This window comes from Lethenteron reissneri, chromosome 38 (genome assembly GCF_015708825.2).
Source record: "Lethenteron reissneri isolate LAM-NWPU_2019-01 chromosome 38, ASM1570882v1, whole genome shotgun sequence".
NCBI lineage: Eukaryota > Metazoa > Chordata > Hyperoartia > Petromyzontiformes > Petromyzontidae > Lethenteron > Lethenteron reissneri.
Genome location: NC_083816.1, coordinates 4,970,829 through 4,986,052, shown reverse-complemented (window position 1 = coordinate 4,986,052; position 15,224 = coordinate 4,970,829). Strand labels below are relative to the sequence as shown.

The 15,224-nt window shown below is 43.9% G+C and overlaps 1 protein-coding gene across 6 annotated transcripts in view; it reads left to right on the top strand.

The window, feature by feature from the left end:
* Positions 1-13,749: 13,749 nt before the first annotated feature.
* The window catches only part of LOC133351742 (protein bicaudal D homolog 2-like), a 55,933-nt gene continuing 54,458 nt past the window's right edge, over positions 13,750-15,224 (top strand). For 2 of the 6 annotated variants that reach the window (XM_061567211.1, XM_061567212.1), the window contains exon 1: positions 13,752-14,262. In XM_061567211.1, coding sequence (XP_061423195.1) covers positions 14,059-14,262 — 204 coding nt within the window. In that variant the 5' untranslated portion in view covers positions 13,752-14,058. Of the gene's footprint in view, positions 14,263-15,224 lie in introns of all 6 variants that reach the window. The other 4 variants (XM_061567209.1, XM_061567210.1, XM_061567213.1 and 1 more) reach the window with 4 other exon arrangements.

Genomic DNA, 15,224 nt, shown 5'->3' with positions numbered 1-15,224 from the left:
GGAGGGGAGGTTAGGGGGTCGATCTGGCTGGGTGATGTCCCCTTGCTCGTTGTCTGCCCCATTGGTCGCTATAAAAAGCCCTCTCACGAGGGGGTTGGTGGTGGTGGTAGTGGTGGGGGGGGAGGAGGTTCTCCCCACCGCTCATAGTTGTCCTTCTGGCTCGTGGTCAGCTGTGAATTATTGATGCCGTGACGAGGTGGACAGGCGTGTGTGGGTTAGGGGCCGTCCATAAATGACGTCACGCACCTAGGGGGAGGGGGTGGGGGGTCAGACATTCGTGACGATGTGTGACAGGGGGGGGGGGGGGTTGAGAAATGTGACGGAACATCAAAATGCGCAACTTTTAATAACTATAGACAACACGTTCTACTTAATTAAATAGACTTTTTAATGAATCTTTTCTCTTACAACATCAAAGTGCAGCGCCACATTAAATACGCACTACAATGACAATAGTTTAAAGCGATTTGAAGCATGTTTTATATATATTTTGGGAGGGGGGGGTGGCAGAGCTTTGTGACGTCATATTTGAGGGGGGGGGGTCTGACTTTTTGTGACGCCGTGTGACGAGGGGGGGGGGGGGCAAAAATCGTCCAAAATCGCGTGACGTCATTTATGGACGGCCCCTTATTAGAATCGTAGGCAGATGCTGCCAGTGGCGTTATCGGTTGCAGCGTCGGTGTGAGCGAACGGTGGTTAGGGTAACAACTAATGTAATGTTGGAAGTTTTGAAGTGTTATGAAATTATCGTTTTGTATTAGTAGCAGTAGCATCATCAATAGCAGCAGTAGTATTATCATCAACGGTACCAACAGTGGAAACATAATTTTGTATCAGTAGCAGCAACAGCATCATCACTTACAGCATCATCAGTAGCAACAGTAGTATTAATTATCATCATCGATGGCAACAGAATTATGTATCAGTAGCAGCAACAACATCATCACCAACATCATCATCAGCAGCAGCAGTCGCATCTGATACTTGTTCGTGTGTGACTGACATTGTTGTACAACTTATTTAAAGAACGTAATTGCGTGTAAATTAATCGGCTTACAGCACCATGGTCAGTCCACTGCTGGATGAAGGCCTCCCCATGGCCGTGTCAATCATGGCTCGGTGCGGGTTTGGTGATAGTTGCTGCGGCGATCCAGGACCGGCAAAGGGAGATAATCACTCGCCGCTGGTATTAGCCGTGGCTGGGAATCGAACTCAGGTGGCATTTCAGTTTCAGTTTCATTTATTAGGTATAGCCCTGTGAGCCATTCGGCTCTTGAATCGTTTGCAACCGCAACAAACAAAAAACAAAAACATGAACAAGAAAACATCTTAATGTGACAATGTGCAAACAGAAAATCCAAGAAAAGACAGCAAATGATTGCAGAATGGTCCGCAGTGCAGCGTGTCAACCACTGCACCAGTGCTCCCTCGTGTAAATTAATTCAACATTTTTGTTAATTACCTCCTGAGATTATATTTGTTAATTTGCCTGGTGGCGGTGGCGCACACGCCTGCGGAGGTGAGGATTGGTGGTTCATTCCCCTTCCCCCGTGGGTGTCGAGTCGGTGCCATCACCCTGTCTCGCCAGGAGAAGGCGGTACAGCAACGTGTGTGCACTCCAGTGTACCTGTTCCCTCTGTATGGGATAGAGTGTTGTTGTTGTTTTTCCCCCGGGTGCTCCGGTTACGTCGCGCCAGTGAAACAGTCGTCGATTGTGCAGAAAACATCTTAATATATCGGGGATCGTAGAGCTTGGGCAAAATTGTCGACAACCCCGGCTCGTCGCGTGCGTGCCTTCCTGCGTGTCGTCCTCTGAGTCGTTCTCTCTCTCTACGACAATCAATCTAGGAGCAAACCTTGAAAAGCAGTTGCGAGCAGCAACATCATCAATACCAGCTAACATCACACGCCTCGCCAAAGAGAAGCAGTTCCAGCCATCGCATTAGGGGTGAGCTAATTAAATGTTTGACCAAATATAACGGGCTAATTTTTAAGTTGATAATTTTGTATGGCCTGCGAATGATGTAAAAATATCCAAATGGTCCTTGGCAGAAAAAAAGGTTCTTCACCCCTGGTCTACGAGATAGAGTGAGTAACTTGCGCGGCGAGTCACAAGTTAAAATTATTATCATCGTTATTACAAATAAGCGTCTCCAGTAGTTGAGATCTGGGAACACACACTCTCGAGATATGTGGAGCATGACCAATGCTGTCGTGTTCAAAAGTGAACACATTGGCTAGTGATGTTGCCACTGAGTTGACCGTGGTGCACAAGCACACAAAAATTCAAACTCCACATTCTCTGTCAATGACACTGGCGCTAAACGGAAAAAATAGGCGACATTTCGTTTACGTGCTATGAAGGACCATTGCCCGAAACGTTGCCTTTTATACATATATTTTTTCTTTTTTAGGCCGCAGTGTTATTAAAGAATGTGTTGAGTTTATTATCACTAGAATTGCCCGCTTTATTCTCGCTCCTGTGCAGGGCTTCTCGCCCCCACCACTGATGTCCTCTTCCCCCCCCCCCCCCCCCCCCATGTGTGCAGATACTACTGACAATAGTAGTCTAGTAGTATCTACTGACTCTACAATAGTATCTACTGACTCTACAGTAGTATCTACTGACTCTATAGTAGTATCTACTGACTATAGTAGTATTTACTGACTCTATAGTAGTATCTACTGACTCTATGGTAGTATATTAGTATCTACTGACTCTATAGTAGTATCTACTGACTCTACAGTAGATACTACTGACTCTATAGTAGTATAGTAGTATCTACTGACTCTATACTAGTATCTACTGACTCTACAGTAGATACTACTGACTCTATAGTAGTATCTACTGACTCTATAGTAGATACTACTGACTCTATAGTAGTATAGTAGTATCTGCTGACTCTATAGTAGTATCTACTGACTCTACAGTAGTATCTACTGACTCTATAGTAGATACTACTGACTCTATAGTAGTATCTACTGACTATATAGTAGATACAACTAACTATATAGTAGTATAGTAGTATGTACTGACTATAGTAGATACAACTAACTCTATAGTAGTATCTACTGACTCTATCGTAGATACTACTGATTCTATAGTAGTATCTACTGACTCTATAGTAGTATCTACTGACTCTACAGTCGATACTACTAAGTCTATAGTAGACACTACTGACTCTATAGTAGATACTAATGACTCTACAGTCGATACTACTGACTATAATAGTATCTACTGACTCTATAGTAGTATCTACTGACTCTACAGTAGTATCTACTGAGTCTATAGTAGTATCTACTGACTCTACAGTAATATCTACTGACTCTATGTAGATGCTACCAACTCTATAGTAGCAAAGTAGTATCTACTAACTCTATAGTAGTATCTACTGACTTTATATTCTTAGGTTTTTTCGGTAAAGTCACGTAGGTAAAAAATTAAAATTAATAAAAGTAAAATAAAATAAAAATCACGACGTTTCGGAGGCAACACAAACTTCCGATACAGCTGTCGTGGCTGTGACGGTTCCACCTGAAGACGAAAGTTTGTGTTGCCTCCGAAACGTCGTGATTTTTATTTTATTTTACTTTTATTAATTTTAATGTTTTACCTACGTTACTTTACCGAAAAAAACCTAAGAATATGAATCCTTGCAGTCACGAAAGCTTCAAATCTAGAACTACTGACTTAATTGTATGTAGAGTGTGTAGGTATATATGTCTACAAAATACATTTCTTTTTTGGGGGGGGGGGGTGTGTGAGGTCGACAATTTTTGGAAACCTGTTGGATCAACTTTCTACCCCCACATCTGGAGAGCGGGGGGGGGGCGTCCACTTTCTATAACTTTTTGATTCAGGCCTTCTGAAAGTTTATTATTTGGTTGACGGACAAACGGAACGCCGGGCTTTTGTAGCAACAATGTTGAGCCACCAGGCGTCGCCAAAGGATATGTTACTGCAATGGAATAATATTTACTGATAGAATTGCCCGAAATTCCACCTATTATTATATTCTCCCCTTTTAAGGCCACACACAATGTTAGTGATGAATGTGTTGACTTGTATTCATTATTATACCTACTGTAAACATGTATCTGATTATAACAGCAATGTAACATAGGTATCCCCTGAACGAGATGGATCAATGAAATAAACTCGTGTGCAGGTGCTATAGGTGTGGATTATTTACATGCGTAGGGGTGCCTTCATTCAGCAGTGGATTGACCATGGCCGATGATGATGCTATTCAACGGGTTAACCCACGACTGTCTGTCTTTCTGATTTCACCAATTTACCTCCTTTCAAATAGCCAGTTAAGTATGGAATGTTTCCCTAACGTTGGGCAAATATTGTCCCAAAGTTGGACCAACAGTTCCAACCACATGCCGCCGTCCCAATGTTGAATATTTACTGAGTACATGTTAAGTCGTTAAATGCTGCACGTGCTTAATGATTGTGAGACACGTACCACCTGCTAAATAATGCCTGATTTGTGTTTGTAATAATTACAATCGTTAGTTAGTGCACGTTATTATTCAGTGGCTTAATGTTGCTAAATGTATGAATACTTTGATGACAATCTTATAGCCTCCATCAACAAACATAAATGTGTGAAACCCACAGCAAGAAAATGTTCTTGCTGTGGTTTTCACATCTGATGATGATTGCTTGTGTTGCGATCGAAACGTCGTGATAATTGTATTGTTTTATTTTTACGATATCCCTTCTACGTGACTACCGAAAGAACCAAGAATATAAATTCCTGCAGTCACAAAGCTATAAATCTAAACAAAAACGTGTTTAGCCATGCTTCACCACGATGGTCAGTGCAGGTTTGGTTACGTTTTGTAGCGGTGGTGGGTCGATAGTTAGCACACTACGCAATGAACCCTTGCAAGCTGGGTTCGATTTTCGGCCAGGACCAAAATCAGTTGCGAGTAATATCTGAATCGGTCTTTGATATCTGAATAGGTTGTGACTGGTATCTGCGGTGCTACGATGTGGTAGGCAGTAGAAGAAAGTCCAGCAAAAATATATTGTTGTACTGTACTACTACACTTCCAGGGCTATGTCCCCTGCCTTCAAATAAACACAGAACAGTGTAGTGGAAGTGTTGTTAAAAAAACCCCATGACTGATACGACATGGTGAGGCATTCATCCAAAAATTAAATGACATAGGACAAAAATATATAAATATATAAATTTATATATATATCTTCCACATATAAATGTATAGTTGTCATCGGATAGGCTGACAGTGTATAAAATTAAATTGATTTCTTGCAGGCAGAGAATCAAACACTGATGTTGCCTGAACTTGAATTAAATGAACAGTGCCAACAAATCTTTTTTTTGTGCCAGGTTTCAATTTTAGTTGGGTCATATTTCTGGCTTGGGCTTATCCGTGAAAAATCCTTGGCTTTGATTAATTGTGCCTGCTGTGTCTGTGCTGCCGCTGGGAACACACCGTGGCTTTCCACAGGAGTCTGAAACAAACCCAAAAAAAACCAATTTATTTTTTGTTCCATCTTCAAAGTGGAAAAACGCATTGCCACATAAAATAACACTCTTTCGATTCATCATCAGCAGCCGTTATCTATTCACTGCTGCATGAAGGCCTCCCCAAACCGTCGCCATCTCCCAAGGTCACGTGATGCATTCTGTTTCTTGCACATGAGTTACATTCCTTCCCCCATCTCCATGCTCTCTCAGGTGGGATCCCTCCTTTAGTTGCCATGCCATCATTTGTCTTAACCTCCAGCCAATCATCTCTCCAAGCAACGTGTCCTGAAAAAGCTCAACCTACATTTTCTGAAATATGTCCTGAACACTCATATTTTCTGTGATGCACGTGTTCCTCTTTTGTGTTTCACATTAATGACGGGCATATGTACGTCTGTCTATCCATGCTTCTTTGCAGCCTATTCAATTTTGGCTAAATATTTTTTGTCATAATTCATATATCTGATCCATATGTCATAGGCACATTGATACGTTGATTTTCATTGCTAAAGTCGTTTTTTCCGAAACCACTCCAACCTGCTTTCGCCCGCCTCATTATTTCATTTTTAAAATGTTTAATTCAGGTCTGCCTTAAATAACCGTCCAAGGTATTCCTCCTCTGATTTGTTTTTTTACAGTTTCATTTGCCAATGCAGATGCAAATATCCAAGGCATACAACAGTCAGCGAGGTAAAATTGCTGTAGGTAGGATCATAACTTACACAAATTACAAAGCAATGCGCATTATTTAAGAGGCAATCTAATACCCGTACAATTCAATGTGTTATGAATGTACGAGCCCCGCTCCTGTGTAGGTTTTCGCGGTCGTGCTGTATTACTCTCCGATGTGTTTTTGAGTCATACCACAGATTATCCGGCACAGCGTCTGACGTTTTGCTCCCAACATCGTAGGGTGAACAGCAGCATAGAACAACGTGCGAAAAGCCCATCAGAGAATATTATTTCACATCTGTTTTAAGAACATTAATATTATATTATTTTTATTTCAAAATTGAAACCATGTGGGGAGCCCATTGAGACAACTCGTATTTCTTTACAAGATGGACGAGGTGGAAAATTGCACTTTTATACCAGGAATCTCCATGAAGCTCTGGGTAATTTGAACACAAGTTCGCGAGAATGCTGTTTTGTGTTATGTTACTGGCTGGAGTAATACTGGAAGTGCCACGTAAATTTCACATCCACAGTGCGGCACCGTAAAGCTAACCGGGGAGCTCACCAATTTTGTTTTGACAATACCATATGGTGCAATCTTAATTTATAGAGCGTGTAGATGCGAACGCATTTCAAGACGCTGTACATAAGCGGCGAGCACAGTAACTTAATTGAGAGAGGTAGTCGGTCATAGGCAGAGGGAAAAGGGAAGTGGAAAGCACATTATGGAAACGAGAGCAGTTAATGAGATTTGAATGTAGGCTGTGAATGGAGAGCGTGTGAAGGGAGAAGAGTGAGTTGAGAGGGGAAAAGCAGTCAGGGAGCAAATCCATGGAGGATCGTCGAGATGGTGTGATTTTGAAATTGATCTGGGGTTGGATCGTGAGCTAGTGGAGCGACGTGAGTATTGGTGTGACGTGGTCAGGGTTTATGGGTTCAAGTGATAAGTCTGGCAGCCGCATTTTGGATCGTCCGGATATTAAAGACGAGATATTTGCGTAGGTAGGCCGGAGAAAAGAGTTGCAGTTGAGAATACGGTTTCCCCTTTTTTCTGGCAACAAAACAGCTGTGTTAAGTTGTTAAAACACTAAACTGAAACCTTTTACAAGGAATCATGTCTGCATGAACCACAATACTTGTGATCAGAATGCAAAGAAACTAGGCTCGAAAGAAAACTGTGGTGTGGACCAATCAGTTTCAAAGACAATGCATATATTTGATCAGAGAATGTTTTTTGTTTGCATGCTGACCACAAGTATTGTGGTTAATGCGGACATGATTCCTTGTAAAATATTTCAGTTTTGTGTTTTAACAACTTTACACCTGTTTTGTGGCCAGAAAAAAGGGGAAAAAACCTATTCTCATATTTTGGTACTGGCAAAGGAGGTCCCATGCTAGAGTTGCAGTTGTCGAGTCTGAATGTGATGAAAGGCATGGGGATGAGGGTCTCAGCGGTAGCTGGGTAAAGAAAGTGTATGCTGATGACGTTGCCCGGATAGAGACAGGAGAGAGCGAGAGCCTTGTGGGCAGAGGTCGCAAACGGGTTTTGATTCCTTACCCGTACCCGGCCGCACCAGGGTCGCAAGCGGGTACCCGTACCCAGCCGGGTTCGGGTAGCTGGGTATCGGGTAGGGTACGGGTATCGGGTACCCGGTTGCGACCTCTGTTTGGGGGTAGACTCATGAACTGGAGTCTTTAATGAGAGTGGACTAGTTTTTGATGATGACTGCTTCAGTTTTGGGAACTATGAGATTACGTTTTCACTATACCGAGATGAGACTTTAACGACAAGATGCGAGAGTGGAGTCACCCAGTAAACACACAACTTAGGGCCAACGTTGGCATGTGGACTCCGATCATGTTTTTGTATTGTAACTTTCTGATCCGCCCCTACCTGGACATCTGAGAAAAACAGCTTCATAGCTCATCGGATTTCTCCAGGATAAATACAGATCCTGATGCGGTTGGAAACCGTTGGCCCAACCTCCCATGTTTACTTAGTAAGTGGGCGTCTCTAGAGTCAATGTTATATGGAGCAGACAGACCCTTTTGCCAATCTACTGCTGGATGAGGGGCTCCCCACGACTGATTTGACCTTGCTGGTCTGTGCGGGTCAGTGAAGGTTGGAAGCAACCAGATAACTATGCAGTCACACGGTCCACAAGGTCATTCATTTACAAGTTTCATTTATTAGGTAGAGCCCTGTGAGCCATGCGGCTCTTGACTCGGGTGCAACCGCAGCAAACAAAGAACATAAACAAAGAACATCTTAAAGTGACGACGCGCAACAGAAACATCCAATGGTCGCCAAAATATCAGACTTTTAGCGCTGATTTTTTTTTGTTTTGGTCCCAAGTTTTAAGCAACTCGTTTACATTTGGCCGGTGTTCTATCGGAATGTATTCCCTGTACATTGTAGCAACACAACTGTTATCATTTAATTGCGATTCTGTTATCATTTTATAGCGTCTTTTACGGGTTATCCTCCGTTACAGACGGGACACACGTGAGCAGTCTTAACAATTTCGACTTTAGTTGAAAAGCGTTAATAACATGAACACGTGGACTTTCCCGAACAATCTTCCCAGTTCAACACGTAGGCTTTCGCGACCATTATTATGAACAATCTTCCCGCCAAACGAAAGAAGAAGCATTACGGGGCCGTCCATAAATGACGTCACGCACCTGGGGGGGGGGTCAGACATTTGTGACGAGGGGGGGGGTTCCAATGGTGAGGGGGGGGGGGGGGTGAGAAATGTGACGTCACATAAAAATGCGCAACTTTAAATATAGAATTGTTATAACAACACTAATTGTTATAACACTCCTACAACATCATAGTGCAGCGCCACATTAAATACGCACTACAATGACAATCGTTTAAAGCGATTTGAAGCATGTTTTATTTTCAAAATGGAAATATGGTTTTGGGGGGGGGGGCAGAGCTTTGTGACGTCATATTTGAGGGGGGGGTCTGACTTTTTGTGACGCCGTGTGACGAGGGGGGGGGGTGAAACATCATCCAAAATCGCGTGACGTCATTTATGGACGGCCCCTACACACAATTACATAAAAAGGCGCATTAACATCCTTGCCTTTCCTTTGTCCAGCTCATTCTGACCACGTCACCTTCCTTACAAAACCCTTGGTAGTGGGAACCCCACTGTTGACCTCATTCCAAATGAACTCGGTGGTGAGTTAATTTATAACGTGAATCTTCTTGGTTCTTTCGGTACAGTCACGTAGAAGGGAAGTAATAAAATAATAAAAATAAAACATAATAAAATTATTCTCACGACGTTTCGGCCACAACGCAAGCAGCCGTCCTCAGGTGAAAACCAGGTCCGTCGAGGCGACAGAGTTTGAATGAAACAGCACACGAACGTCGTGAGAATTATTGTATTATGTTTTATTTTTATTATTTTATTACTTCCCTTCTACGTGACTTTACCGAAAGAACCAATAAGATGAATCCCTGCAGTCACGAAAGCTTTAAATCAAAATTCATAACGTGAATGTTTACGCCCCCGGTGTTTGGCATTCCTCATACAGCAAACAACGTGGACAAACATAACATTACATTGCCTAACGCACATAAGCGCGGCTCTCCCAATCGACGCCTGCTATTGGTCATTGCGAATAATGGGGCGGAGATGAAACTAGCACCAGCCAATCACTAGCGAGTTCTCTCGTCTGGCCCCGCCCATAACACGGCCTGTATCCAATGAGAGCGTCCGTCGGGAAAGAGCGTCGCCTAAGCGTTGTAGGTTTTTATAAAGCAATATTTATTTATTTATCCTGGAGGAATCCGATGAGCTGCAAAGCTCTTTTCACATGTCCCGTTGGGGCGGGTCATGAACATTACAAGAATAAACAATAAAAAAACGAAATATAAACTGAACGCGTTGTGGCCGAAACGTCGTGAGAATTATTTCATTATGTTTTATTTTTATTATTTTATTATTTCCATTCTACGTGACTTTACCGAAAGAACCAAGAAGATGAAGCCCACTGAGCTATTAACTTATTTTTCATAAACGACCTTGGCCAAAAATGATAGCTCAACAAAGTGGTGTGTCGTTACTGAGCCCAAGATGATGTCTCCTACACACATCTGCCCTTCCACATAAATAAATAAAAGTTTATTTTCACATCCCGGTAGCCAATAAAGCCCTATGTATATTTACAGCGAGCATTAGTTCTAATCAAGCACAACTTTTGAGCCGGTTTCCACATTCAGTGTCTCATCAGCTGCAGTCAGGCTCGCTTGTGTCACTGGCTGGGGAAGCTGACAGAGGGGCCGTCCATAAATGACGTCACGCGAATTTGGACGAATTTTTACCTCCCCCTCGTCACACGGCGTCACAAAAAGTCAGAGACCCCCCCCCCCCCTCAAATATGACGTCACAAAGCTCTGCCCCCCCCCAAAATGAAACATGCTTCAAATCGCTTTAAACTATTGTCATTGTAGTGCGTATTTAATGTGGCGCTGCACTCTGATGTTGTAGGAGAAAACATTTATTAAAAAGTATATTTAATTAAGTGGAACGTGTTGTCTATATTTATTTAAAGTTGCGCATTTTAATGTGACGTCACATTTCTCAACCCCCTCCCCCTCGTCACACATCGTCACAAATGTCTGCGTGACGTCATTTATGGACGGCCCCAGACGTCTAAGTACAAGCACCCTCTTAGTGGGTCCCCTAAGATATGTGAATGAATCTAACATAGTGGTGGCCCTTACCTACAACATCTGGTGAGCTGACAGATGTTTTATTTATTGCCAGATGTGTAAATGCAAGAATTGCTCGTCTTTAATTGATAAAAGTCCTTTGAGGGATGGGTTAGGACGCAAATCTAACAGAACGGGTGCTTACCTAGAAACACACCCGCATGCCTGTCAACCCCTTATCAGCGCCTAGCTTATTACAGACCAATTCAGACCTTCTAGATTTGAAGTTTTCGCTGTGGTGGTACCCACCTGATGAAGGACGCTTGTGTTGCGACCAAAACGTCGTGATTAAATTTAGTTGTTTTCATTTAGTATTTTATTTTCACCTACGTGACTTTACCGAATGAACCAAAGAGTATAATTCAGACCTTATTGGGTCACTCCGTGCCCTTCTAAATCTCAACGTTCATTCTACAAAGTCCCATTACAAGGGAGAAACACAAACAAATGTACACGTTTTTTTTGCTTGTCTTGAAACGGATGTACGCCGTATGGACATGAAAACTCAATTTCCATGTACAATAATAGGGTAAACCGTATGGGTTGACAGCTATTCACCAGGCAGCTCACCAGCATTGATTGAACCTGACTGCCACTGATGAGGCACTGAAAGTCGAAACCGGTTCAGTTGTTCTCGCCTTGAACCAATTGCTGCACTAACAACAAAGCCGTGTGGTTGATGGGGTATGTTAAACATAGATTTGAAGCTTTCGTGACTGCAAGGATTCATACTCTTAGTTCTTTCGGTAAAGTCACGTAGGTAAAAAATGAAATAATTTTTTATTAATTTTTATTTCATTTTTTACCTACGTGACTTTACCGAGAGAACTAAGAGTATGTAAAACATTTTATTTCATTATTTTACTTTTATTCATTTCATTTTTTTACCTACGTGACTTTACCGAAAAAACCTAAGAGTATGTAAAACATGTTTTTACGTAGAGGGACAGATATATGAAGGAGATGTAGGATTCATATTCTTGGTTCTTTCTTATTTCCCTTCTACGTGACTTTACCGAAAGAACCAAGAATATGAATCCCCGCAGTCACGAAAGCTTTAAATCAAGAGATATAGTATGTCTGCTTATTTTTTTTTACTTCTACAGTATTCTCCACAACTACGCTGATGATTTTTTAAATGTACGTTTTAAAATCCTGTCGACCGGAAGTGCCTGGGAGTGATGGTCGTGGTCTATACTGTCGAGTAATACAAAATAGTTGCCTTTAATAAGTATGTCATTATTCATAACTCTATTAAACAAAAATGATCAGAATCTTTTCCCCAAATATGTTATTCTCATCAGACTCCATAGTGTAAAGAAGTGCAGTCTTTAACTCTGATTATATTTATCCACTCTGTCTGGGACCCATGTTAAGTGCTATTATGAAGACTTGCCCAAAACGTTGCCGATTCATATGTTTACTTTAAAGGGCGAGCAGTGTTACTGACGAACGTGTTGAGTGCATTTGTGTTCGTTGTGTCAACCTAACAGTATCTCCATGTAGAGTAATTCATACGACATGGAACCTCCTTTGCCAGTACCAAAAGATGAGAATAGGTTTTCCCCTTTTTCTGCCAACAAAACAGGTGTTGAAATGTTAAAACACCAAACTGTAACCTTTAACAATTAATTGTCTGCATTAACCACAATACTTGTGGTCAGAATGCAAACAAAACAGAAACTCTGATAGTATAATTCTAGATTTTAAGCTTTCGTGACTGCAAGGATTCATACTCTTAGTTCTTTCGGTAAAGTCACGTAGGTAAAAAAATGAAATAAAAATAAATAAAAATAAAACAATAAAAATCACGACGTTTTGGAGGCAACACAAGCTTCAGTCTTCAGGTGAAACCGTCACAGCAAAGGTACAGATATTTTGCTGTGACGGTTTCACCTGAAAACGGAAGCTTGTGTTGCCTCCGAAACGTCGTGATTTTTATTGTTTTATTTTTATTTATTTTAATTTCATTTTTTTACCTACGTGACTTTACCGAAAGAACTAAGAGTCTGATAGTATATGCATTGTCCTTGAAACTGATTGTTTCACACCAGAGACCGCTTTCTTTTGAGCCTCGTCTCAAACGGTGTTATTAGACCAGAGGACGCCAAAAGGCGAACAGCAACGGACGAGGTGGGTGGGGTAACGGACGAGGTGGGCGGGGTAACGGTTGAGGTGGGCGGGGTAACGGTTGAGGTGGGCGGGGTAACGGACGAGGTGGGTGGGGTAACGGACGAGGTGGGCGGGGTAACGGTTGAGGTGGGCGGGGTAACGGTTGAGGTGGGCGGGGTAACGGACGAGGTGGGCGGTGTAACGGACGAGGTGGGCGGTGTAACGGTTGAGGTGGGCGGGGTAACGGACGAGGTGGGCGGTGTAACGGACGCGGTGGGTGGTGTAACGGACGAGGTGGGCGGTGTAACGGTTGAGGTGGGCGGGGTAACGGACGCAGGTGGGCGGGGTAACGGTTGAGGTGGGCGGGGTAACAGACGCGGTGGGTGGTGTAACGGACGAGGTGGGCGGTGTAACGGTTGAGGTGGGCGGGGTAACGGACGCGGTGGGTGGTGTAACGGACGAGGTGGGCGGTGTAACGGTTGAGGTGGGCGGGGTAACGGACGCAGGTGGGCGGGGTAACGGTTGAGGTGGGCGGGGTCAGGGGCGAGGTGGGCGGGGTCAGGGGCGAGGTGGGCGGGGTCAGGGACGAAGTGGGCGGAGTCCGGGGACGAAATGGGCGGAGTCAGGGGCGAGGTGGGCGGGGTCAGGAGCGGGGTCAGGGGCGAGGTGGGCGGGGTCAGGGGTGAGGTGGGCGGGGTCAGGGGTGAGGTGGGCGGGGTCAGGGGTGAGGTGGGCGGGGTCAGGGGCGAGGTGGGCGGGGTTAGCGGTGACTGGAGCCGGCTTCGCGGGAAATGGCGGCTGAATGCAACTGCGGCTCCGTGTTTCGAATGCAGCTGCCGGCTTGAAAACAAAACAGCATACAAATAGAACCGAATAAAATAAACAAAAATGTGCAAAGGCTCGAGGAAAAAATGCAGCGCGCAACGGCGTTAAAATCGGGTTCCTAAAAAAAATAAAACGGCAAAAAAATTCGTTAATTTTCTCGATTTCATTTCAACTGCTGGCGAAGGAGACGAACAACCGGCGGCCGGCATGGAGTCCGCGGACGAGGTGGAGACACTGCGGGCCGAGGTGACCCGGCTGAGCCGCGAGCTGTCCGAGGCGAGCCGGGAGAAGGTGCAGGCTGCCGAGTACGGGCTGGCCGTGCTGGAGGAGCGGCAGACGGTGCAGGCGAGATACGACGAGCTGGAGGCCGAGCACGAAGCCATCAGACACGAGCTGCTGCACCTGCAGGAGGTGCGTATGGGCTGGGGAGAGGGGTGGACGGCGGTGCGCTGAGGGGATCCGATAGCTGCATCGGCATCATGAGCAGCAGGCGAAGAATCTGCAGAATCAGATGCTGCGTCAGGCAGCAGCAGAAGCAACAGAATTGGCAGTAGCAGACTCATGCACAGAAGCAACATCAGGCATCGGTATTAGAAGCATCAGCGGAATTGGCAGAAACGGCATCATCAGCAGTAACAGCAGTCCTAGAATCGACGGCAGCAGTCCGTAGCTTCAGCAGTATCGGTCACATCTGAGTTATCATCGGGCAGCAGCAGTACCAACAGCATCAACAGCAGCATCAGCAGCAGAATCAGCAGCAGCAGAATCAGCAGCAGAATCAGCAGCAGCAGCAGAATCAGCAGCAGAATCAATAGCAGCATCAGCAGCAGAATCAGCAGTATAAGAAAGTAGCAGCAGCAGCAGCATTCACATAACATCAGGAACAGCAGCAGCAGCATCAGTTTAATCATCAGGATCATCATCAGTTTAATCAGCAGCACAGTTCCAGTTGAAATGGGCACTGCAGTATTATCAGCATCACCATAAGCATTGGCATTAATGATTACCTTGAACAGCAGTAATATCATGAAGGGTCATTATCACAGATGGCCATCGTTATTAACAGCAGCAGCACCGTTATTGAACATCATCATCGGCAGCAGCAGTATCAACATAAGAAATGACCATTAATAATAATCAATAAGTGTAAGCGTGTTCCTGAATGACAATCGATCATCATCAGCAGCAGCAGCAGAAGAACCTTTACCAATGACTCGTCAGCATCATCATAATTGACCATCATCATTAGCATATACAGTACGCTGACTACAATCAGCAGCATTATAATTAAAATACTTCGATCATCATAATCGGCATCAACATGGATTACCATCATCGTTATTATCATCATGAGTAGCAGCATTAATGGACAA